Below are 27287 nucleotides of genomic sequence, written 5' to 3' on the forward strand. Positions count from 1 at the left end.
CCCAGGAACTGTGTACGATAGAAACCTCTCAGAGACGGCACTACACAACGGGAACTGTTTGACCCAGGTCATATCAAAAGAGCTTTCCAGCAAGTAGGAAGAAGATATAAAAGAGGAAAAATGACATCATGTTGGTACCCCACTCTCCCTACAACAACACACCTGGAAACACTTGAGGAATAAAGACTGAACAAGGGGGAAGTGATGGGCCCAGGCTAAAGGAATTTCTAGCCTGTGTATGAAAACCTGGGAAACCCAAGCTGCAAAGCCAAGGCAGCTTGTGCCTTAAGAATCTGCCAGCCTGTTTATCACTCAGGGTGAAAATGTGCTAATTCATATCCTACCTATCTAGTAATGTTAAACTCAGTTTGCGGTTTTGTTTATTTATTAGGTAATCTGCTTTGATCTGTTTGCTATCACTTATAATCACTTAAACTCTATCCTTTTGTAGTTAATAAACTTATTTTGTGTTAAAACAAGGAGTCCGGTGGCACCTTAAAGAATATCAGATTTATTTGGGCATAAGCTTTCGTGGGTAACCCCCCCCCCCCACACTTCTTCAGATGCATGGAATGAAAATTACAGAAACAGGCATAAATATATATTGTCATATGAAGAGAAGGGAGTTACCTTACAAGTGGAGAACCAGTGTTGAAGGCCAATTAGGTCAGGGTGGCTGTGGTCCACTCCCAATAATTGATGAGGAAGTGTCAATAGCAAGAGAGGGAAAATTGCTTTTGTAGTAAACGATCCCCCACTCTCACAGGCCTTGGGAGGCAGACCAATCCTCGCTGACAGACAGCTTCCCAATCTGAAGCAAATACTCACCAGCAACTACATACCACACAACAAAAACACTAACCCAGGAACCAATCCCTGTAACAAACCCCGTTGCCTTCTCTGTCCCCATATCTACTCTAGCGACGCCATCATAGGACCCAATCACACCAGCCACACCATCAGAGGCTCATTCATCTGCATATCTACTAATACGATATATGCCATCATGTGCCAGCAATGCCCCTCTGCCATGTACATTGGCTAAACCGGACAGTCTCTACGTAAAAGAATAAATGGACACAAATCAGACATCAGGAATGATAAAATACAAAAGCCAGTAGGAGAACACTTCAATCTTCCTGGACACTCAATAAAAGATTTAAAAGTAGCCATTCCTCAACAAAATAACTTCAAAACAGACTTCAAAGAGAAACTGCTGAGCTACAATTCATTTTCAAACTTAACACCATTAATTTGGGTTTGAACAGGGAGTGGGAGTGGCTGGCTCACTACAAAAGCAATTTTCCAACTCTTGGTATTGACACCTCCTAATCAATTATTGGGAGTGAACCACATCCAACCTGACCTAATTTGCCTTCAACACTGGTTCTCCACTTGTAAGATAACTCCCTTTTCTTCATATGACAATATATATTTGTCTGTTTCTGTAATTTTCACTCCATGCATCTGAAGAAGTGAGTTTTTTTACCCACAGAAGCTTATGCCCAAAAAAATCTGTTAGACTTTAAGGTGCCACCGAACTTGTTGTTTTTCTGGATACAGACTAACACGGCTACCCCTCTGATACTTATTTTGTGTTTTAATCCAAACCAGTGTGCGTTTGACTAAAGTGTCTGGGGAAAAATCTCAGCTTGGTTACCACAAATGTGCATGGTCCTTTTCACTTTTAGGGAGAGGTGGACCAGGTATTAAACCCACGTACTGGCCAGATTTGACCAGGGCAGGACGGTACTGCTCTGGGGTCCGAGGCTGGGAGGCTGGTGGTTAGAGAGTCTGCATGTGACTGCAGAGGGGTGTGTCCCTACTTGTGTGAATGCTGGTGAAAGTGGAAGCTTGGAGGGCCTTGCAACTTGTCCCAGCAGCAGGATGAGATGGAGCCCAAGGTGGTGGGTTATAGGGCTCAGTGGTACCCCAGTTCCAGGTGGCACCCCAGGGGGAACCCATCACACACACTTTCTCTCATTTCATACCAGAAAGGCAAAATACAAAATCTTGATTATATAGATTTATTTCTACTTTCAATTTTTATTAATAAAGAAATGAACATTACAAACTATGATTTTAAAACATAGATTACACTTAAGCTTCTCAGAATTGTATGTATTTCTTGCGTTCCCACTTTCAAAAGAAAATTTAGATTTACTTTACAGAATTTCATTAATGGAAATAAGTAATAATACATATAGTCTTCCTGGTGCTTTGGAAGCATTATTTTTGGTGTTTTAAAATTAATTAAGGAGCCATCTTTATTTAAAAAGTCATATTGTGTATTGTTTGTATATGCACACTCTTGTTATATTTAATATGTGGTGACATGCACAAATTTTATGAACATTTAAATTCTGAAATAGTACATTAAGGAATCTTGAGAATTGTTGAAATACACAGGCGTTGGGTTTCAGATTTCAAGATGCAACTTTAATGGGGTTTTTAGTATGTGTTTAAAACATACACACTATGTTATTTTGATTCAGTGTTCTGCATGATTTAAGATCTTTTGGTAGAATGGGAAAAATATTTAGGGGCTTTCTGTACTCAGTTTTTCATGTCTCTGCTAGGTTTGTATGCTTGATGTGAAAGTTAAATTTTGTATAGCATAAGTTGTATTTAAATACAGTCATAAGCAATTTACTATGGTTTTGATACTTACTGTAAACACTAAGGCTCAATTTTTCATATAGGTGCGCACCTAAGTGTACATGGACTTGTACACATACCTATTGGAGGCACATGGTTCTTCAGATGCACATGTACAGAGTTGTGTACCTACACATACTTATAAATGCACACAAGATCCAGACTTGCCATGCACATTGGAAGATAGGCATGACTAAGTCTGGCTGGAGCAAAAGTGTATACATATTTAGACCTACTCCTGATTGAAAATTTGGACCTTAGTGGATTTCAGAAAATGCTCAGCTGTAAGCATTTTCTTTGGCGTTGACCAAGCACTTAGTGCAGGATCTTTCCTCGGCATATTTTAATTCTCAGTAATTATAAATGCTGCCAAAGTTTTTAAATTTACCAAATCTAACTTCATTATGACCATACCTGCCCATTTTTGCTATTTGTATGTGTGTGTTTGCATTTGCATGTCTCCATCAGAATTTCATGGTAAGTAAATGAAAACACACTCTCATTGTAGTTTGCACTCTGCAGTTCACTGAAATATGGGACATGCATTCTACCCTACTATAAGCAAGCTTCACTGTGCTTGCTGTTCTATTATATAAAATTAATACCAGTCTTTTATTACATTTGTTGCACCAGGAGGTGTAAATAAATAGACTCTCAAATATCAAAGTAAGGAAAGCAAAGCTTGTTTTTGTGGCATAGGGTAATGATAGTTGAATGATTTTATGGCTGTAGCAGACATTGATAACTGCAGTTTGGTAATATAGGTGTAAAATTCCTGCTTTTTTTAGTGGACTGGCCCTTTGAGGGATTGAGTTATGGGAGTTGCTGCCTTATACTCCATTAAATTACACTGGCAGCTTCAAAGATAATTACTTTGCAAAATGTTTCTGGTATATATGCTATTGCTGGCTAATGAGGCTTCTGCATCACTCCCACCTCCAAAAGAAAATCTGCTACTTTGGATTAAGGCAGTAAATTCAGTCAGTTGTACTGTGGCTCTAAGCTGTTAATGTCTTTGTGTGTGCATGCATGTGTGTCTGTTGGCACAGGACTAGCACTTTGGATAAACGGTAACTGCTTCGTATCCCTCTGGTGGCCTCATGTGGGCTCGCGCATGAGTTTCACAGTATAATTGTCCCTCCACAAAGAAGTAGCCCTTTTGTTTTAGGTTGGTATTGCAGTCAGAGCACACAAAGCATTCTGGGTGCCGGTACTTGTCACGCGCCTTCACGACTGCACCACTGTTTATGAAAATAAAGAAGAGAAAACTAGATTAATAGAGGAGAATGAATTTAGAGTAGAACAGAAATGCATGGCAACATGACATATAAAATAAATACTGTTTCTCTATCATAGGGGGCTTTTTGGTAATGCCAGCGGAGTTATGTGCATGTTCTGCCAAGTGCTAGGAAAATATTTTAAAGCTGGAAGTTGATTCTGAGCAGACCTTTTCCTGTGTAAATATAAAATGTCATATGGAAGTCTCAGTATTCCACTGAAAGATCAGTATTTCAAAGACCACTGCCTCTTTTAACTATCGTATACAGCAGGAGTTGACAACCTATGGCACGCATGCCAAACACGGCACGCAAGCTGATTTTGAGTGGCATGCTGCCAAGGTCCTGGCCCTCAGCCCCCCCGCCCACTGCTCTCCCCTGCAGGGGCAGGAGGCAGAAGCTTGGTCCTGTGGCAGCCAAGCTTCCCCCCTCCCCCACTTCTTCCCCCAGAGTGGTGCTTTCCTGCCACTCCTTCTCCCCCTCCCTCTCCCTGCGCTGATCAGCTGATTGCCCTTGCGAGGGGGAGGGGGAGTGGAGCAGAGCTGAGCGGCAGTGTGCTCCCTGCTCCGTAGAGGAAGCAGAGAAGAGGTAGCGACGGGACCTTGGGGAAGGGGGTGGAACAGGGCATATCTCTTCCAGCCCCCTGCCATGAGCCGCTTAGGGCAGGGGGCTGGGAGCACCCCCATGAGCCGAGCACCCCAGCCTCTGCCCTGACCCCCCCCCACACACACCCAGCCTTCTGCCCTGCACCTCCACACACACCCCAGTCCTCTGCCCTGACCCCTGAATCTCCCCCCACACCCAGCCTTCTGCCCTGCACCTCCACACACACCCCAGCCCTCTGCTCTGACCCCTGAACTCCCCCCCCACACCCAGCCTTCTGCCCTGTACCCCCCAGACCTCTGCCCTGACCCCTGACCCCCCACACCCAGCCTTCTGCCCTACACCCCCCACACCCTCTGCCCTGAACCCCCCCACACCCAGCCCTCTGCCGTGACCCCTGAACCCCCTCACACCTCCACTGTCCTCTGTCCTGATCCCTGAACCCTCCCAAACCCAGCTTTCTGCCCTGTACCCCCCAGCCCTCTGCCCTGACCCCTGAACCCCCACACACATCCCAGCCCTCTGCCCCGAACCCCCCCACACTCCCGCTGCCCTCTGCCCTGAACCCCCCCACACACCCAGCCTCTGCCCTGACCCCCCACACACACCCAGCCTTCTGCCCTGCACCCCCACACACCCCCAGACCTCTGCCCTGACCCCTGAACCCCCCCAACCCAGCTTTCTGCCCTGTAGCCCCCAGCCCTCTGCCCTAACCCCTGAACTCCCCCCCACACACAGCCTTCTGCCCTGACCCCTGAACCCCCCCACACACCCAGCCTTCTGCCTTGCACCCCCCCACACTCCCAGCCCTCTGCCCTGACCCCTGAACCCCCCCCACCCAGCCTTCCGCCCTATACCCCACATCCCCCATTCCTCTGCCCTGACCCCTGAACACCCCGGTCTGGGGTCCCGGCTGCCGGCCCCTTGCCAGCCGGCGTCCCGGCCGCAGGCCCCGTTCAGCCCGCTGCCAGCCTCGGTGAATAGAACCCCAGGCTGGCAGCGGGCTGAGCAGGCTGGCGGCATAAGATCAGCATTTTAATTTAATTTTAAATGAAGCTTCTTAAACATTTTGAAAACCTTGTTTACTTTACATACAACAATAGTTTAGTTATATAATATAGACTTATAGAGAGAGACTTTCTAAAAAACGTTAAAATGTATTACCGGCACGCGAAACCTTAAATTAAAGTGAATAAATGAGGACTCGGCACACCACTTCTGAAAGGTTGCCTACCCCTGGTATACAGGGTATAATGTAGCCCAGCAGCAAGGAAGTGAAAAGAGTTTAGAAAACAATTCCTCTGACTTAGCCACCAAGACCTGAGTTCAGGATTCTCTGTATCCCTGTTTGGAATTACTGACACCATTGAGATCTATGGCTGGGAATTTCAAAGGAGCCAGAAGGAATGAGAACTCCCATTGAATTGGGAGTTGGGTACCTTACTCCATTAGACAGCTTTGAGACTCGCAGCCTGATACAGTACAGGCTATGCGGCTGCTCTTTTCAGTATATGTGTTAATGATGGAGCGTGGCAAGAGGTACCAAGAAGCTTGAACTTAGGCCTCTGCAAGTGAAATGTTTAAGACATTACATTAATGATTTTGGACAGGGTTTTTTTTAGGCTTTTCGATGCATCTGTAATTTTTTTGATTTTTTTCTAAAATTACAAACAGAAAATTCCTTAGAAAATCCTCCTGTATTTTGTAATCCCTTTTGAAAATTTATACTATAGCTATAACTTTATTAAAATTAAGAAAAAAACAACTTACACAATGCCATTTCCACATTTGTCACACAATGGCACTTTTTGTACACTTCCTGCACCAGAAGGCATCTTTGTTTCTGGTGCTCTCACGCTCCTGGTACCAATGGGACGTCCATCTGAGAAACAGAACATTCTCATTTATTTACAGTATAATACAGAAGCATCTGGCTATAACTAAATGCTTGCTTGAGGGTATCCACTTTATATCGATTTATAAGTAAGGCTCTGCTTCAATTGCAGGATGATTGTCAAAAAATTGCTGCCGAGTTGCGGACAAGCCATGGAAAATTGCAGAAAAGTAATAATGGACCTTATTATTTGTGGCAATAAAGTCCATTATTATTTTTCTGTGATTTTTCCGCTGTCAGCCATCAGGTGCTGAAAGCGGCGGCCCCACTACTGTCAAAATTGTGGTGGAAGTGTAATATTGTAGAATCTGCAATTTCCATAATATCGCAAGTTAAGTAGGACCTTATTTATAAGCTTTTGCTTTCATTAAGTATGTTAGAGTTTCTCTATACAAGGACCTTTACAATAACCTTTTTTTAATTTTGAGGGGCCAAATCTTGCATCATCAATGTTAGTGGGAATATTGCTATTAACTTCAGTGGGAGTAGGATTGGCCCTGAGTGGTGTTCTGTGTTAAAGTCAGCTAATGAAAAGATTACTTGTCATTAAGGCTACGATTTAGTCATGGGTATTTTTAGTAAACGTCATGGACAGGTCATGGGCAATAGTGACTTTTGCTAAAAATACCCCTAACTAAATCTTACCTGGGGGGAGGGGCAGCCCAGGGCCCCGCTGCCCCACTGCTGCGGCTCCGGGTGTGGGGTGGCCCATGGCCACACTGCTGCAACTCTAGTCAGGGGTGGCCTGTGGGCACCGCTACTGTTCCCGAACCACTGCTCCGGGGCAGCGCCCGGAACCAGTTGCCTGGGGACCCTGAGCCCAGACCAGCTGCTCGGGTGGCCCTAGAGTCAGCCACAGCAGCTGCGGAAGTCACAGAGGTCCTGGAAAGTCACGGAATCCGTGATCTCCGCCTCCACTCTGGGCGGTCCAGGGCCCCGCTGCCACTGCTCTGGGTTGGGGGGCGGCCCGGGACCCATGAAAGACTTGCAGCCTTACTTGTTATTTAACCTTTAAATTCATTCTGAAAGATTGATAACACAATATGAATAAAAAGTGATATCAAAATCTAAGCAAAAATCTATTATGACATTATACATGCCTTTTCTTGTAAACTGTTAATTTTAGATCAATTTTGTTTAAATGTATATATTTAGTAAAGATACAATAAAACTGTCAGAATTTCATAATGCTCTTTTCCCATCTGTTTTATTGTGAAAAACTCATCAATTATAGTATTTTTGATAGAGTATAATTATGGGAAAATGCAAGTGCAAACTGTATTTTCTTCAACCAATTTTCTAGCATCATTTTGTTTTTTTATTTAGAAGTGTGTGCAAGAGAAGAAACTTAATTGAGGAAAGAGTTTAAAATTCTTCCCCCTTCTTTTCCTGGTTTAGAAAGAGATGGCCAATTTTCTTTTCCTGTTTCAGTGGTATTTTTATCTCACCCCAAAACTTTTCTCATTCAACATTTTTATCATTCAGTCAAAACATTTTTGCACATTATCAGTCTTAAAAACCTGACAAGAGTCTGAAAAATTTGATTGATAAATGGAAGTCATAAGGCTACTTAATTGTCATAGCACATGTTAAATATTTAATAAAAGGGGTAAAGCAGTAAAATGTGAAATTGAATTTTATAGCTATAATCCTTGTCTATCTTCTTTTCAGGTTTTCCCCTTTCAACACATGGAAAAAATAGAGTGCTGGGAACAGATATATACAGTAAATTGCTGCCTACCAGAATCCTCGGAGACTAAATCCTGGAGCACCTTAAATGAGCCAGATTGACGTGGTTGACTGGGCCCTTCCGGATTGTCATGCAGCATCCTGTACACATCAGATTGAGGTACAGAGGTTGGCACTGGTTCACTGCAACATGAACAAGGGATGAGCAGGTAAAGAGAGTTAACCAATATAACTTTAAAGCAGTAGAGTTACTGGACATAAGAGTATGAGTCAATAAACAAAGTTATGATAAAAATCAGTTTACAGAATCATTGAATAGGCCTTCCCCCCTCACTAGATTGGCATGCTTTGTATAGTGGTGAAGTTCTGATATATCTTTCTTAACTAAATAAATATTCCTGTTATTGCTGCACAGTATTCTCATAAGCAAAGTTCTCATTTTACAAATAAATATCAAAGTTTATTCAAGCTCAGAAAAGTGACTGTTAAAATGGCACCTTCTGATTAAGCAACATATTCAAAGACTGTGTCTTTGAGTCCAATTTCTGCACTTTACTGATAAATCCAATTTTAGTACTATTAGCCCAGTAGAGCAAATACAATCAGGGGAGAGTAACCTGGTTTTCATATAAGTGCTATTTACTATTCTATTCTACCTCATGCATCAGCTACATTTAGAATGCAAAATCTTTATTACTGATGATGCTGAAAAGACAGAGCTGAGCTTTATTTTCAGATCCTAGATTGAGTTTATGGGACTGGCAGTTAGAAAAGTCATCTCTTGATTTATACATTTAAAAAATTAGATGTAGAAGTCTAGCTAGAGAATAAATATGATATCCCGTGATACTATTTTTACAGTTACTTTTCTGACTATAGCTGCATTGGAAATGGGCCATTACTTGTCTTTACCCTCAAAACAGCTGCAGCCCTGTAAGTCTGCAGCCAAGGCACCAGCTGCTCTTTGACTTAATTTCCAGAATACCATTTTCAGGTCAAATAGCTTCAAGGGTAGTATTAAAGCATGATATCACTCACACTATTAAGATAGACTTGCAGAAATCTAAACAACTCAGTCTTTCTGCAGGACATCATCAGCCAATCACTAGTTAATATATTAATTATGATAAAATAATGGTAAGTGTGATTTACTTAACTTACGTTCATAGGAAAAGACAATGAAACAAATGTTCCAGTGGCAAATGTTTAAAAGCCTAGCTTTATTAAATGATTTTTTTGTTAATTAAATAAAATTGGTCTGTTGCTTACTTTTTGTAGTGTCTGCCTTAACAAAATAAACACACAGGGAGAAAATCAGGCCCCATTAAAGTCAATGGCAAAATTCCCATTGACTTTAGTAGGGCCAGGATTGTATCCCTAATATTTCATAATAGCTGTCTTATATTAAGCATTATTACTAACAAAATATACAGGTATGGTGAAGAACAGACACCCTGGATGCATTGTGAAGAATTAGGCTGACGACAAAGGAGTTTCAACTTTTTTGAGTATTAGGGGAATTAAGTAAAAGCAGTATCATATACTTTTAATGAAGCATATTACTGCATTTATTCAGAGATAAATGTTAATTTTAAGTCTCTCATTATTAGCTTGCTCCTACTCCCAACCTTATGGTAAAACTCCCATTGCTTGCAAGGGGATTGGACTGGGCTTTGTGTGTGTCCATCTGTCTCGAGTTTCTTGAGAGTAAGGTTTAGAATATGAAATGGAATAGAAATAGACTCAGGCCTGGTCTACACTGGGGGGAAATGGGGGATCGATCTAAGTTATGCAACTTCAGCTATGTGAATAATGTAGTTGGCTGGAGTACCGGGGTCGACGGGAGAGCGCTTAGGGGTCGATTTATCGCATCTAGACTAGACGCGATAAATTGACCCCCCGCTAGATCGATCGCTGCCCGCCGATCCGGCGGGTAGTATAGACGTACCCTGAGTGACTGGTCAAAAATCCTTTGTCCTATGTATGCATGTTGGATGCCCTGATTGTCTATAATCCTAATTTGTGGTCAAATTTTGAGGTCATATTCAGTGGGGGCCTGGAGACGTCTGTCCCAGGTCTGGTACTAGTTATTGTTGGATAATGAGAGTATGCTTATGAAATTTATGGATGACACCAAGCACGTTGAAGGACAGGATTAGAATTCAAAATGATCTTGACAAGTTGGAGAGTTGGTCTGAAATCAACAAGATGGAATTCAATAAAGGCGAAGGCAAAATCGTATGTACAAATACAAAATGGGGAATAACTGACTAGGCAGCAGTACTGCAGAAAAGGATCTGAGGCCTCTAGTGGGTCACAGATTAAATATGAATCAATAATGGGATGCAGTTGCAAAAAAATCAAGTATCATTCTGAAGTGTATTAATATGAGTGTCATATGTAAGACACAGGAGGTAATTATTCTACTCTGCTTGGCACTGGTGAGGCCTCGGCTGGAGTATTGTGTCTAGTTTTCGGTGCCACACTTTAAGAAAGATGTGGACGAATTGGATAGAATCCAGAGGAGATTATAACAAAAATTATAAAAAATTTAGAAAACCTGACCTGAGAAAAGTTAAAAATAACTGGGCATGTTTAATCTTGAGAAAAGAAGATTGAGAGGGGACCTGATAACAGTCTTCCAATATGTTAAGGGTTGTTACAAAGAGGACTGTGATCAATTGACCTTCATATCCACTAATGGGCTTAATCTATAGCAAGGAAGATTTAGGTTAGATATCAGGAAAAACTTGGACTTAACCTATTCCAGTACTTAACTATCTTTATCAACAGAGATTGTAGAATCCCTGTCATTGTAGTTTTAAGATCAGGTTAAACAAACATTTGTTGGGGATGGTCTAGGTGTACTTGGTCTTCCTCAGGATATGTGGGATGGAGTAGATGCCCTCTTGAGGTCCTTTCCCGCTCTACATTTCTGTGATTCCCCAACCAGATATCTCTGAGCTGTTTTTAAAACAGTGAACTAAATATCTTTCCACCTCAGCATACTTACTACTTTTTACTCTTGGTGAAAGTACTGTACATAAGACATATGCATTATTAAATTTACTTTGTTGAACAAAGATTGCAGCAAGTAAAAGGAAAAACCTTCATTTAAGTTTAAAAAAAAATCAAAATTTTTTTTATTCCTACTAATCATTGATTTTTAACTCCTTACCCAGATTTACTTATTTTTAACATGTTCCCAAGAAAAATCATAAGTAATGGTTGTGGAATTACTTGTTACACACAAAATTTACTTACCAGACACAAGACTTTAAGATATCTTTTCCAAGTTCATGCACAGGGAAAAGTAATTCCCAACAGTTGGGACATTTCAGGGCTTTGTGCAAGGTCAGTTCCCAAACTGGGGATGCCTTTGCCATCTATGAAACCTGAATTTTTATCCTTAATCCAGGATTCCACAGGGGGAGAAAGCAAGTTGGCTTTTTAAAAAAATGTTATTGATGATGGATAACCAGGCAGTAGGGCAGTGGTGGGCAACCTGCGGCCCACACTGCTTCTCGCGGCTCCCATTCTGGGCATGAAAGACAGCAACAGAGTATAAAATGTTGTATACTGACTGCTTTAATTTTTCTTCTTCAGATGATAGGGATAGGTGTCATAGGACCTAGTCCTGCAAAGAATTATGCAAGTGCTGAACTTTAAGGACTAGAATAGTCCAATTGAACTCAGTGTGACTTCGTTAGTGCTTAAAATTAGCTGTGTGTGTAAGTCTTTTCAGGATTGAGGCCCTGGTCAGGAGTGGATCAAGAGTCCATTTTAAAGAGTAGCTACAGTTATCAGCTTGTATTTATCAGCTGCAAATAGAGAGAGATTTTTTTTAAAGTGAGTCCGACCTGTAACACTTGTCTTTTGTATGTTGACAGACATCTTTAACAATCTGGGTTAGAAAAATATTTTTAATACATTAATAGTAGGGCTGGCTATTAATCGCAGTTAACGCCTTCAATTAACTGAAAGCAAAATTAACATGTTAATTTTTTTAACATGTTAATTGCATACCTGTGGGCCCGGTGGGAGGCATAGACCAGGGGGAGAAGGGGCTGAAGCCCCAGCCTGCAGCTCAGGAGGAAGCATGGTGGGAGTTGAAGCCCTAGCCTACAGCTTCGGAGGTGGCGGGGGGCTGGAGCAGCCCCAGCCTGCAGCTTCCCGGGCAGGGGTGGGTGCGGGGGCTGGAGCTTCCTGGGTGGTGGGGGGCTGGAGCCCTGCGCCCCAAACCCTGAGGTTTGGACTGAAGCCCCAAGTCCTGAGAGTGGCTGAAGCCCTGAGCCCCATGCCCCATAGCTCCCAGCCCTGACTCTATATTTGAAAATATAGAAATTCCCAACAATATTTAAATAATGGTATTCTAATATTGATTAACAGTGTAATTAAAACTGCGATTAATCATGATTAATGTTTTAATTGTGCGATTAATCACATTTTTTTAATCGCACAATTAATCACGATTAATTTTTTTAATTGCTTGACAGCCGTAATGAATTGTATTTTAATATAAGCTTTAAAATCTTTAGTTGCAGTTTAGATAGCTTTTAAAATTTAATGTAGAAACAGTATGGAAATTGATAATGTTAATGCTTTAGCAAATATATTCAGTGCACATGCTGGCTCTGATTACCTCATTGAGGGATTTTCCCCCAGAGCTGTAGAAACTTGGCCCTGCAGTGTTTCCATTATATTGTCATCTGAGTACATCTGCAGAGGTGTATTAAACTGAGCATGTACAATCTTGACACCAGGAAGTTCCATTTCCAAGGGAATGTTAGGGGCCATCTTAGATGCGGCTTTCAAGTCAGTAGGGCAGATAGTGCTAACAGAAGAGGGGGTACTACGTCCACTGCCACCATCAATACCGGAAGGAGTACTGCCTCCACTGTGTTAATAGCCAGTTTACAGAAAGGTGTGCAACACATACCCAAAATAAAGACAAAATAAACAAGTGTAGAGATGTTAACATGACTGTAAAGAAAGAGATGAAATCTATCAAATATAGAAAAGCAAAAGTATGTTTAATCTAGTCAACTTTACTTCCTTAATTCCCTACCCTCGCCCCAAAAAAACAACACCTACAAACAAAACCCGAGAACAATCAATTAAAACTTCTGAATCTGTGAAAGCCCAGTGCATAAATATATTTTCCCCTGTCACTGACATTAAATATAACCTTCTGAAAGTTCAGAGTACTTGGAAAATAATATTACTTTGTACTTTTAACATTGTGCCTTTTTCAGAGGATTAATGAAGCCTCACCATACCCCTCTGAACTAGGTAAGCATTACTCCAGCCTCACAATGGGAAGTGGAGGCATTGAGAGGTTAAGTGACTTGCCCAAGATCACACAGTTAGTAACAGAGCCAGGAATTAGAACCCAAACTCTTCATTCCAGTCTGTGACCTAAACGCTACATTACATTTCTTCACTTGAAAGGGTTTTCTATAAAGAAAACTTAAAATAATGTATGTGACTTTTTTAGATTGTCCTTAATACTAACCTATAGTATTTATTACACCTTTAAACTTATTTCAACAATACATTTATTTAATACATATTTTTTCCATATATTTTGTTGAAAATTTCAAAAAAAGTTAAAAATGTTAAAAAATAACTGGACATACTTTTGCCATTCTAAATTATAACAATTCCAAGCAGAATGTAAAATGGCCCTTCACAAAAACAGAATAGATTCTCAAAGAATATGAAATGAATCTTGGTCTCTGTTACTTTTGAATTTGACCTTATTTTTGATTTAGAATGAAAATAGGATGTTGGCTACTACTCCAGATTTAGAAAAGCTGTAAAGCCGCTGGGCATTAATATGGGCAAAACCTCAGGAAAATGACTAGCAGAGTAACGTAGTGAATATTATATCAAAATGTTTCTTTTTAGTGTCTCTGGTTTTACCATTTTTCCCATAGCACTTAGGCCCTCTTCAGCCCTAACTGGACTCAGAGGGTTTCTTTTTCAAGGGGGCAATTTTTCCAGGAACAATGTATAATCCAGGCCTTCCACAGTCATCTGAGACCACTTCCTTCTCAGGGCCACAGCCACATAAATATGGTAATCAAACTCCTGGGAAGGATTGTGATTCAATCTGCTTCCCTCAACCTACATGTTTGTGTACTGATAGGTTCTTTCCTGGCTGACTCCTGAGTAAATCAGGGAGAAATTTATATTGCTCTCAGTTTGGATTCAGAGTAGCAGCCGTGTTAGTCTGTATCCGCAAAAGTTTGGAGATACAGTACAGTGCCTGCCTGACAGCTACATTTCAGAACTCTGCCCTGGAGAGGAGGAAGAGAGGCTAAAATGACCCAAAATTATTCTCCCTTTAGTTCTTAAGTGGAATTTGTGCAGGACCACATTCTGAAAGTTTAAAGAGAAAAACATTCCTTACCATCAAAGGAAAATTAATTCCAAAAAAGACAGGCAAGTTCCCAAGTAAGTATGCTGTCCCAGCATGCCCCAGCCAAAAGCCCATAGAAGGGACCAGTCACAGATACACATGCCAGTGCTTAGAAAAATCAGGGTCACACTTTAGAAGATTTGAATCCTGTGGCAGAGCAACACTTGTTAATGATGAGTTTCAAAAAATGGAATCCATTAAGAGAAGGCCAAAAGAAGCATAGCTATTGCTACCAGCAACAAAGAGAGGCAATGCTAAGTTAGGGTAAAGATTTCATACATCTGTTAATTAGTTTTGTCAGCATGAAGTCTATAATTGTGCCTAAAATTCCATTTATTGGCCAAATCCTACAGTTCATACTTGGTTCTTATTTTGGCAAAATTCCTATTGAGAGAGGACTGTAGGAGTTGGCCTTATATCCTGAAGAGAGATTTACAATTGAGATGTGTTATTACTGTATTTAATAAAGATTATGAATGTAACCTGTTTTGGGATGTAACCCGCAACAGTTGCTTTGAGAACTTCAACATAATAAATTAAAATTCTCTTTTGGCAAACGTGACCTTAGGTACCAAATAAGCAGAATTTACTTAACGTATATGTTCAGTCCAGAGGGTAAAAAATTAACTGGCAACCAATACTATTGCCGCTACTTTGCAATTGCATAGCACCATTCATCTGAGGCTAATAAATAATACTTGCAATTTGAAGTATACAGAACTTTCCATTGTCAAAGCACTTTACAAATATTAACTAATTAAGACTAGAAAGCTTGCTCACCTTTCTTATCAGATTAATTTTTGCATCTAATTTCCCATCTGCAATCCTGGAAAATGGTCATTTGTTTAAATATGTATCTTTTACAAAGCATTGCTTGGTTTAAAAAATGAATTTTCAGAACATACATTATGAAACAATCCTAAATATTCAAGATTATATAGAATGAGAGTGCTTACTGTAAGAAGAATAAATTAAAAAAATATATGACCTTTTATAGACAGTCCCAACATTCAACTAAATGAGAAAAACGTGATATTAATATAGTTGAACCTTGTAAATTCTCACTGTGATGGTCTACAAGTCCAAAATTGTCACAGAAAACAGTTTCACGCCACTTCTCTGCAAAGATTTAATAATAGAGTGCTGTAGTGGGGTCACACGGAGATTGTGACCTGTCCTTTGTGCCAACACAAGGGAGTAAGGGGGCATAAGCTACACTCTGACTCTTCTGTGCCAGTGCTCTCTACTGGCACTTCTTGTGTATGGGAGGAGCAGGCCCCATAGAGTAGAGCTGCTGCATCCCCACCTCCTGCAGGTGAGTGGGAAAGGGTGGAGTAGACAGGGAGTGGGTGGACTGCAGACTGCAGTTAAGCTGGCACATTGTGAAGCATACACTACAACAGATCTAGACCTAGTGCTGTTTACTTCTTCTCAATAGCTGTGGGGAGACTGAGGGAGAGAGATGGACTCCCTGTGCCAAAATCTCCCATCTAGGGCCCCCAGAGGGCAGTGCAACAATGTGCTGCCCCTTGCAATGCACTAGATCGTAATCTGATCACCTATCCCTCAGATTGTAAACTTTTCAGGGTATGGATCTTGTCATTTGTATGTGTCTGTGAGATGCGTAACAGCTGTCGAAATAATAATAACTAAGAATATACATAATTAAAACGAAACTTAATTTGTCAAAACAAATGAACAACACCCTTAATCTTTTTAATTGTACTGGTTCACTAACTGGACAGTTCACATAATTTCATGAACTGTATGTGTCTTCCCATTATGAATAGGATGTCAGTGAGGTTCATGCCAACTGCTTTGACGTCTCAGACTGCTGTATCAGATTTGAGGTGCTGGAATTATGGCACAAATATTTTTTACTTTGAAAATAAGGTATAGAACTGAAGCCACTGGTAGTAACAAAACTCCTGTAACGGAAAGCAGCGTCCATAGAAATTGGGCCACTCAAACCTGTGAGGCCTCCTAGCCTATGTAGCCACAGAGGCTGCCTTTGATTCTAGAAGGATACTTTCCCTTCTATTTTGATCAAGTAGCATTGTTTCAGGCATTATAACGCCCAATTATATGAGAGAGAGGTTAGATTAAAAAAATGGAGCTCATGTGCGTAAACTCTTCCTTTTTCTGATAGTTTTGCAACGCTGTGGAGCTCAGATTTTTCTTTTATTTAGTTCCTCTGCAGCAGATTGCATTGTGAATAGGTCTGCCTGTGTGGCCTTTGCAATCTACATGGTTCAGAGGATCCTGATATGACAGGTTGGATTAAATTCTTAATTAGCAAGTTTACAAGTCATACGGATAGTGGGACTAGAGAATTTCACAGCTCCATAAACTTGTCAAGGTCAGATCCTGATCTCAATTGCACTGATGTAAATGTGGACCAGGTCCATTGAGTTGAAGAACCGTCATTGTAGTTATTCCAGACTCTCACCAGTGTAACTGACATCAGAATCTGGACCCTCTTCCTTTAGGAAATGGAAGCCTGAGCTCTGCAAAGCATGCGTTTTATTTTTTAAAAGCTTTAAAATAAGCTTTAATCGCATAAAATAATTTCAAGTGCATTAATATCACATTTTCATATGAATTGTAAGTATGCATTAAAAAACCCATGCATCCAACACATCATACAGCTAGAGTTTATAACCTGCTTCGGCCTGAGACTATGAAAGGTTTGGGACGAATATTATGCTTGTGTTCAAAGTAATTCGTATCCTGTAAAAAAAAAAAAGGATTAAAATAACTTCCTTCAGTTGATGAATATTTATTACTGGGTAAAATTAGCGTACACAAAGGTTACAAATTGTTACGAACCAACTATTTTTATGTTGCATACTAGTGGTATTAAAAACACACTTGCTGTTACAGTCAGAAACACAGAAGAGTACAGGGTAGTGTAAGAGAGAAGGATGGTGTGTAGTATCGCAGCCAAACCCAGTGAAGGGGAATTTTTAACTATCTGCATTATCACTACTTTTATAGCTGAATGTTCACTCCTGGATGTTAAAAGGAAATTGCTTCATTTATCACCATTTTTGAAAAATATGACAGAAGTTTAGAGTATCAGAAAAGAAAAATAAAACAGCAAGAGCTGGACTTTTGAATGGACAACAAAACAGAGTAGTATTGCCACAAAAGACCATGTAATATAAGTAAATACCAATACTTACTTTTGAGGTGAACTAGGAATTAGACCCCTCAGTTGTCCCTGAAGAGCGTCTTGAATATTGCCAGATGAATACAGCCCAATTGGAGAATTATAGGAGGAACTCACTACCTGTCTTTTGTCATCAATGTTTGCTGCTGCAACAAAAGGCTGGGCCCTTCTGTTATGAGCTGTACCAATAGGCTTGAATTCCTGTACGTAATAGGCAGACAAAATACACAAAGCTACAGTGCACACTGAAGCTAATAACGAGCAAAACTGACAACACTGGAATTTGTTAATCTCATCTTTAACAATGATTGTTAATCTCATCTTTCTCCACTGGAATTTAAAGATTTGATTAAGTAAACCCAAAGGTTACACAGACATTCTGTGTTTATCCATTAAACTTTCATGTGCTGAGTAATCCATGTATATTCAAATATTATTTGTCTGCCTTGTGAAGACAAATAAAACGAGTGGTATGTTTGCAAATATACGTAAAACCTTCAATAATTTAGTAATTGGTATAAGGGTTGCATATAATCATATACACTTTAAAAGTATTTTTCTCTTTTTTCACTGTTTGCTTTATGAATTTTGTCTATAGTCAGCTTAATTGTTTACCTTAATTGTTAGCTAGTCCCTGTCCTCTGTTGTTTGTGTGTGTTTGTCACACAGCAATAGGGGAGAGAAACACATTTTAAAATAGGGAAATGAGATTGTAAAGCCAAAAAATTTGGCAGGGGACCATTGGGGAAGGCATAGCTCCTGAAATTATTTTTAACTGAAATAGACTAAATTTCATTTCTAGGGAAGAGGTCAATGTCAGAGCTTCTATTAGCCCTTAAAAAAGAAAAATCATAGATATATAGGTTGCCTACCAGAAGATGCAAACAGAAAAAAGCGGTTCTATTAAAAGAAAAAGTTAAGAAATAATGAACTGAAGAAGACCACAAGAACAGCACATAGGTAAATCAACATAGAGAAGTTCATTTGCAGTTTTGTGTTGCTGTACATTGTGAAGGGGATGCAATGTAACAGTATATTAGTAATTAGATAGTATCTTTTACTATCATTGAGGATCATTTCTAATTTATGTAATGTATTTGATTCACAGTATTGGAAATTGATTCAATTCCATCATACACATTTAGGTCACAATAAGCAAATATTAAAAAATCCTAAAAATTGTCATTTCATCTAATTTTTAATTGTTGTTGACAAATGAACAGAAGACATGACATCGTAATAGCATCTTCACAATGTTACAATGGTCAAAAGCGTGTTTGCATTGTTGCAATTAGTTAGACTTAAATTCCCTTTTCTAGGAAAATCATAATGTGCACAAAATGTCAACGACAAAACATACAGCAGCTGTTAAAACAGTCCAGCTCTTGTGTTTATCATACTTAAAACTAGGAAAGTTGTTCCTTTATACTAGAAATTTAGTAAGATCCAAGAGCATTCAAAGTCAAAACAGGAATAAGAAGGAATTACAATATTTAATTATGTTGTTATAGCTAACAGATGACCTTCTAATCAGTACAGGGCTAAGTTATTTTCATGACTATGTTCATGTCAGAAACAGAGGGAAGGTGGCTCAAGCAGTTTACACGTATGAACAGTGCTCATAGAATGAGTTCAGGACTGGGGCCACATATTAATTAATAATATATTATTATTCATGTTGTGTACTTTAATAAAAAGTACATTATTGTTTATGTTTTGGAGGTGTCCTAACACTGAAGGACTTTAATTTAACTCATAGCATAATGTTGGGAGATGTAAATTGGTGTCAAATGAAGGTGTGGGAAGGGCAGGGACTCGTATTTTAGCATAATTATCATGCTTTAAAACTTGATTGCAATTACTAATACATTCTGATCATATATATGATGGTGATTATTGGATTCTTTTTCTGGTTTTGTTTAGATTTCTACCCTTAGCTATATAATAATAAAATTAGGGAAAGTATAACATCTTTCCTATTCAAAAATCAAATCACACTGAACACCATATTTAAAATGACAGGAAATCCACAAAGTAAGGCAGAAGTAAAATATAATTTAAAAAAACCACTGTAAGAAAAACAAACACAGTCATTTTAGCCAAGGTTAAAAAAGGGGAAAGGAGAAAGAAAAGTGTATGATATACAGCACTGTTTCACACTGCTAGTAGAACATAAAAGAACAAACCAAAAGAAGTGTTTATTATGAAAGCAACATGCATTAGCCATTTTAGGCAGACTTATTTTCTCTGACTGTTTAAACTAGTGGAGATCCTTATGTTCTAAATTGCTTTGTTACATAACACTGTGTTTGGCTGTGTTACTAATACTAATTAAATGGTCTATTATTTCACAATATTTATCCATCATATTACATCATATTTCAATAGAAATGAAAAAGCTGGATATTTTCTATCAGAATCAATCAAGGTGGCCATCAAAAATAGCTCTCAAGCAGCATTTCCTATTGTTAAGTAGTATTTCTGCCATAGGCTTCACTGCTTGCCCCTGCCCACAGTTCTTCCTGGGGTAGGAGGAGAAAGTGTGCTCACCACAACTTGCAGTAAGTCCTTGTCCAGCTGGTTAAAAGAAATGAGGGCTCTCTCTCTGCAACTAGTCACAGAGGTGGAAGAAGGGGGAATGTTTACCTGCAGAGAGTGGTAAGAAGCAGGAAACAGCTGAATCAGGTTGGGGGGGGAGGCATTGGCCTTCCAGCTGACCAAAAGGGTGTTGGTGTTTATACCTTGTGCAGTCTCAGTGAAGCCCACTTTTACCTTTATTGGGCTGGCAACAGCCACCCTTAGATTCTGAAAAAGGACAGGGTTCTTTCATGATCCACTGTGGGCATCACACTAACCCTTTTTCCTTGGGGGCTTTTCCTTCACCTTCCCCACAGCAAGGTTAGGGTCTAGCAGGGTGAGGCAGTGGGGTTAGGTTATAAAGTCATAACTCAGTAAGTAGAACTTGTGGCAGCTGTCCAGTGCAGATACTCGTTATAAAAGGGATATGGTTATGAGATAAAATTGGTTGGAATAGGATGTAAAAGAAAGCATTTTTTAGGGAGCTGAGGAAGGGTGAGGGTGGGGGTGTGTGTTCAGGGTGCCTATGTCTTGTATGGCAGGGTGCCAAACCCCCCTCTTTTTGTAGCCACTGGATGGTGGGGTCCAAGTGAGTGATTATGTGAAAATGATTAAGGGAAGGATGATGACCTGCACTGTAAAGTATATTGCTGAGTATTCCCAGATATTTTAGGTGAATAAAGTTGTGACCTAATTACACCACATCCATTGCCTCCTTTGTTTAGTTCTGTTGTGGCTGAACAGTGTGTGTGTGTGTGTGCGGGGGGGAGGGGGGGGAAGATGGGGCAGTATTCAGTGCTGTGTATAAGAGCCTATGAATCTTCTAAACTCTGTGAGATTACTTAGCCTATTTCTTTCTTATGCTAAAGGTTCCTAGTTGAAGTTCCATGATTGGAACTAGGTGAATTATTTTTAATTTTTTAAATTTTTATATGGCCTCTTGTGAGCTTCTGGAGAATGGCTGTGCACCTGCTGAAATTTAAATTAAACTGAACTCTCTGCTAACATGCTGGAGCAGGGAATCACTTATAATGTGTTTTATATTTTTGGTTATTTGTAATTGTAATTTTAGAACTCTCAAACAGAAGTAATACATTTCTCAGAGTCATTGATTGTCATGTAGATTTTTGCTCGGGCATGCATGAATCTTGATCTATATTATTATTTATGTACTGTTTAATGTTCAGTTTTTAAAAACCGTAATATTCTTGATTTTTTTAAATATTTATGATGCTTTACTTACTGTAGTAAACATTAACTTTATATTAACAAAGGTTTCTGTCTGGCAGAGAGTCAAAAATTGTGGCTGGATTTTGAAAAGGGTCCTGTGTTTACCACAACTATGACCTGTGGAATAAGTTCAAGAGAGACTTAAGAACAGGAAATGCTTTTAATAGAACTTGATGGTTTCCTGCGTTTGCAGACCAACTCACGGATGGACAAGCTTTTTAATGTAGTGGATTTTGAGTTTAAGGAAAATACAATGCTTTGGGATTTGTTCACTAATCTTGGCATTTAAGGCCTTTATTTAATTCAGGCATTGTATCCATCTTTCTCTCAGTTTTCAACAACCCTAAATCAATGTGACTTAAACCAGCATTTATTATAGATGCACTATAATTCACCAGCTCAGGCTAAGATATGAGGAACATTAAGAAATTTTGCCACTATATTTCTTTTAGTAGCAGAACTTATATGGCAGTCTTCAGGTGTTGTGTCTAAATATGCAGTAAAATAAATCTCCTTTAATTTAAAGTTTCATCTATTTCAGAAACAGAATTAATAATGTCATTTTTGTGCAGAGTAGATCAGTATGATGGATGATCTAGAACAGAGGTGGGCAACTGCGGGCTGCATGTGGCCCGCGGGCCGACGGTTGCCCACCACTGCTCTAGAATGATAGTACTGGATTTCAAATGTAAATACTCCTGTAAATGGTTCATCATATTTGCTTACAAGCTCAACTACTTTTCTGAAGACCTATCTGTTGCTGTCTATATATAAACTTTTTTAATTTCCCTTTTAAGGGAAGAAGTAGACATGCAAATGAATGTTGACTGTTTAGTTTAGCACTGTGGTTTTCAAACTTTTTTCAATTGTGAACCCCTTAATAATTTTGAATGGAGGTGTAGACCCCTGTGGAAATACTAGATACAGTCGGAGGACCCCCAGGGGTCCACGGACCACAGGTTGAAAACCACTGTTCTATGGGAATGACAACATTTTGTGGACTCCTTAGACATAGTCCATGCATCCCCAGGGATCCATGGACCACAGGTTGAAAACCACTGCTATAGCAGAAGCAGTTTTTCTGATGACAGTAATGGAGATAGCTTTTTAATAACTTGTTGCCAAATAGTACTTAACTGTTTAACTACATTATGTGTTTTTAAAAAACTGTCTCCTTTAGGCATAGAATTATAATGGTGTAGGCTTATTGTCACTCAGATTTTTTTTTCTACAGCTTTTTCTATTTGGAGGAAACCCTGACATTACAAAAGCCTTTTCTTCCGTGTAGGTCCTAGATACCCCACAAAAGTATGCATTTAAAATAGTTGTATCATTTCTTGATGCCTGGTATCATACTACTAAAATTACTATACTATTTTTGCTAAAATACATTGTACTAGTTAATACAAAGGTTTGTAGGATATTTGGAAAAAATAGGTAGAATTGGAACCTTGAGATTATATTTATGTTTAAAAGCCTGTCAGAGCAGGATCGCATCACTTATTTCATGGAATTCACTGGGATGGAGTCTGTTCCTAAATTTATTGTGGAATAGAGAGTCTTGATAATCTATCATGGAATAATATATTGAAATATTTGTTTTGATGCTGTCCTGCCAGCACAATAATAATCTTTTTTCAGCTAAGATTGAAATAATAATATTTATGTACACCTCTACCTCGATACAACGCTATCCTCGGGAGCCAAACAAATCTTACCGCGTTATAGGTGAAACCGCGTTATATTGAACTTGCTTTGATCCACTGGAGTGCGCAGCCCCGTCCCCCCGGAGCACTGCTTTACTGCGTTATATCCGAATTCGTGTTATATCGGGTCACGTTATATTGAGGTAGCGGTGTACTAAGGCTAGAGAATGTATGGCAAATGGAACAAAGCACTATGAACCACATGCTGAAAACTATCCCCTACAGCCTCTAGAGCTGCAGTTAAAGTGGATAGTTATACTTTGATCAGTGTGGACTGGACATCCCTCCCACATGCAGATCTGTACAAGGACTTCTATATAAGTTCTAGGCAGGGAAGAATTCAAACCGATTTCATTTGCCTTGCTCGTGTGCAGGGATAAGGACTTTACCTTTCTTAGCTACAGATAGAATGATCCAGTTTATGACTAATCCATTTGATGGCTGTCTGAATAGTTTAGTCTTCCACAAATTCAGAATTTGCAATTTTCTAAAGCTCTGTGGCTTTGCATGGTGCCACAATTGTTTATTGAGTTAAAGATACTCAACCTTACTGCAGCACCCGGTTCAACTGTCTGTCACGTCACAAAGACTGCTATGGTATTATAACTGAATAATTTTGATATTTGACATTTAGTCCCATCTGAAGAAATAAAAAATATGACGGATGAAATATCAAAAAGAGATACAGCAATTTAAACAACATTAGTATCAAAGGAGATATTTTCTTTCCATAATAAAACTATAGTGAAGTGTAAAGTTTTGAGAGAACGTTTGAGGCACTCTGCAGTTTTTCCACAAGAGAATTTTAGGTTTTATTTAAATGTAAATGTGAAATTTAAAATGTCAATCATTTAAAATCATGTCCATGTATTTAATACATTTTATGATTTATATCAAGTTAAGTAGACAGTTAGTGGAGGAAATGTGCTATAAAGAATTATGACAATGAATGAGACAATTTAGAATGTGAAAAGCTATATTGAAATATGTTGGTGACTTATAAAACTTCTTACCTGTGGATCAGCTTCCAAATTTATTTTAAAGGGATGAGCTTTGCCATCTTCTGAAACTTGTGGAGACCATAATCTACTTTCTGCCCTATAAATAAGAGAAAAAATCCCTCCCATAAACATGGCACATATACATGAAATATATACACTGCAAACTTAAAATCTGAAGTTTGTTCAAAAATCTTTTTGAATGTTTTAACATATAAAATTCTTTTAATGATGTGGACAGAATCTTATGTGTTGTTTTTGTGAATTTACTAGTCAGAAAACGTACATAGTAAGTTATACATGAAGATACACCGTACTGAAGATTATGCATGGCTCTATAATAGTTTCTTCTTGAGTTCAGGTTTCAGAGGGGTAGCCGTGTTAGTCTGTATCAGCAAAAACAATGAGGAGTCCTTTTGGCACTTTAGAGACTAACAAATTTATTTGGGCATAAACTTTCATGGGCTATAACCCACTTAATCAGATGCATGGAGTGGAAAATACAGTAAGCAGGTATAAATATACATCACATGAAAAGATGGGAGTTGCGTTACCAAGTGGGGGGTAAGTGCTAACGAGGCCGGGTAATTGCTAACGAGGCCAATTGAATCGAAAGCTTATGCCCAAATAAATTTGTTAGTTTCTAAGATGCCACAAGGACTCCTCATTGTTTTTTCTTGAGTTCAGTGATACCAGGAGCAGCAGGCCCTTTGTACCTTTCACCTGAGGTTCTCAAAGCATTTCACAAATACCAATTAAGCAAGCCTGAAAAGCAACCATGTGAAGTTATTACAATTTCAGTTGGGAAAATGCAGAAACTTATGGCCTGTTTTTCAAAATTAGGTAAGTGCAATTGACATATGTAAAAAGCATAATTTGAGCATGAATTGTTACAGTTTTGTATGCAGACTGGGTAACTGTGCAAATGATCCTTTGCATCCCTTTGGCATGCATAATAGTAGTAATTATGTGTGTAAATTTAGAATTTTTACATGCTTACTTACACATATCTTACTCTTAAAATCAGGCCCTAACACTGACATACATCAAGTCAGTGAGAGAGCCTTAAATAAAATGTAGATTCTCTGACTCCCAAACCTGTGCTGTAGCCACAGTGCTCTCGCCAATAAACATGTTTCTTGACATGAAAAGGAGAACTGCAGTAATATGGTCAGCATATTTTAAAAGTTATCTCTGTGGCAATTTAATGACTGAGTTAAATTTTCATCTGTGGCTCATATATTTAAAACACTGATATATTATGGACTGAGTTTACAGCTGCCCCATGCACAGAATTTTCATCAACCTTAGTAGAAATGTTGTGAGAACTACAGCTGCAGATTCAGGTCCAGAAAACATAATTTTATGAAGCACCTTGCACTCTTGTGATCCCAAAGCATTGCCTAAAGGAATGAGTCATTTGTTGTTATGCTATCTATTTAATTTAGACCTTGATTCAGGAAAACACTTAAGCATTCACTTAACTTATAAATATGTGCTTAAGTTCATGTTGACTTCAAACTTTAAAGGTAAACACATGCTTAAATGCCATCCTCAATAGGGATGCTTTCCTGAATTGAGGCTTTAAGCCATGATCCTGCAACTGGTTTTGCATGTGTTTAACTTTACAACCATCTGTAGTCCCATTGATGTGAATGGTGCTACTCATGTTAGTAATGTTAAGTATGTGCATAAGTGTTTGCAGAATTAGGGCCCTAGATTGTAATGGCCTGATCCTGTGAGATGCTATTCCCATTGAAGAAGAGATGGTCAGCACCTTGCAAATTGGACCCCTGGTCTCCTGTATGTCTGTAAAGTTCCATGCACATTAGCGGTGCTACAAAAATAATACTGATAGTGCAGGATTTATAGACATGATCCAAAGCCTGTTTAAGTCAATGGACAGAAAGTGTAAAAACCCTTATGAATTCAGAAATATCATACACAGAATCTTAGACGCTGGTATCTGTTTAATTAAGAAATAGAATACTATCAATTAGATCATTCCTTATTCTTTTTGAAAGGATCCATGGAATATGTAATGTCTACCTAGACAGTCATCGAATAAGAGGAAAAAAGACCCCAGTTTCTTAATGTCTCCTCCAAAAGTAAATATGATGTTGTGGTCCATACATATAATGAAATACCTCTCAATTTTGAGACAAAGTTGATGTGATGCTGCTTTAATTCTCTCCTGTGCATCATTATGAGTCATGTTCTCTGTACCATAGCCATCAATAGCTAGAATGACATCACCAGGACTTAAATTGGCTGCTGAAGCCTTACTTCCTGGAGTAATCTAAAAGATATAAGAAAAATATAATTTATTTTTTAATATTTTTTTTAATTAAAGCACATCTGTGAATCTCTCTAAATAACAGTAATATTAATTTTTACTTTTTGAATACTCTGTGTATTTTCTAATATTTTACCAGGTTTGAGACTAAAATGTAATATAATCCCAATGTTAAAAACAAAAATTACAGCAAGAATATTTATGCTTTCTCAGAAACAAGCAAAAAAATTGAGTGCTCACTTTGTCTCTAATTGTTCACTTCTCCTAATTAATTCTACCTGTTGTCTTTACAGCTATGCTGTCACCGCGTGGTTTTGAAAAGAAAATAAGAAAAGGTTTTTTTAAATACACATTTCCTAAAAAAATCCAGCTGCATGTAGAAACTCTTTCAGGTTTTATCTATTTTCCTCTGCATCCCCTTTGTTTTTCCTTTATTTTTTTTATCTAGCTGTTATATTTTTCTTTGCTTTTTACAATGCTTTTTCTGTGTAAAATGGTTTAAATATTTATTAATCCAATAAAATATAAATCCGGAGAGAATATTTGCATATTTGCAAACAGGAAAGGCTGGCAGCTATAATTATGACCTAAAAAAGGCCATCCCTCACAAATTCTGGATGTCATCCTTGCCTGTGAATATGAGATTTTACATGCTTCTAAATTGACGCTATATTTCTATACAGGCCCTCTACTTTACAAGAAAAATATTATGGTGACATTTAAAATCCAACCAGATAAGCCATTTTACACCAAACCAGCATTT

The 27287-nt window shown here is 38.8% G+C and overlaps 1 protein-coding gene across 5 annotated transcripts in view; it reads right to left on the bottom strand.

The window, feature by feature from the left end:
* Nucleotides 1–2013: 2013 nt before the first annotated feature.
* Nucleotides 2014–27287, bottom strand: part of PDLIM3 (PDZ and LIM domain 3) — a 44069-nt gene continuing 18795 nt past the window's right edge. For 2 of the 5 annotated variants that reach the window (XM_042842020.2, XM_065597944.1), the window contains exons 2-8: nucleotides 26376–26527; nucleotides 24244–24328; nucleotides 17731–17918; nucleotides 12764–13018; nucleotides 8174–8304; nucleotides 6309–6420; nucleotides 2014–3899 (exon numbers count right to left, since the gene is read on the bottom strand). In XM_042842020.2, coding sequence (XP_042697954.2) covers nucleotides 3710–3899; nucleotides 6309–6420; nucleotides 8174–8304; nucleotides 12764–13018; nucleotides 17731–17918; nucleotides 24244–24328; nucleotides 26376–26527 — 1113 coding nt within the window. In that variant the 3' untranslated portion in view covers nucleotides 2014–3709. Of the gene's footprint in view, nucleotides 3900–6308; nucleotides 6421–8173; nucleotides 8305–12763; nucleotides 13019–17207; nucleotides 17276–17730; nucleotides 17919–24243; nucleotides 24329–26375; nucleotides 26528–27287 lie in introns of all 5 variants that reach the window. The other 3 variants (XM_005282001.5, XM_005282002.5, XM_005282005.5) reach the window with 3 other exon arrangements.

Source organism: Chrysemys picta, chromosome 5, assembly GCF_011386835.1.
Source record: "Chrysemys picta bellii isolate R12L10 chromosome 5, ASM1138683v2, whole genome shotgun sequence".
NCBI lineage: Eukaryota > Metazoa > Chordata > Testudines > Emydidae > Chrysemys > Chrysemys picta.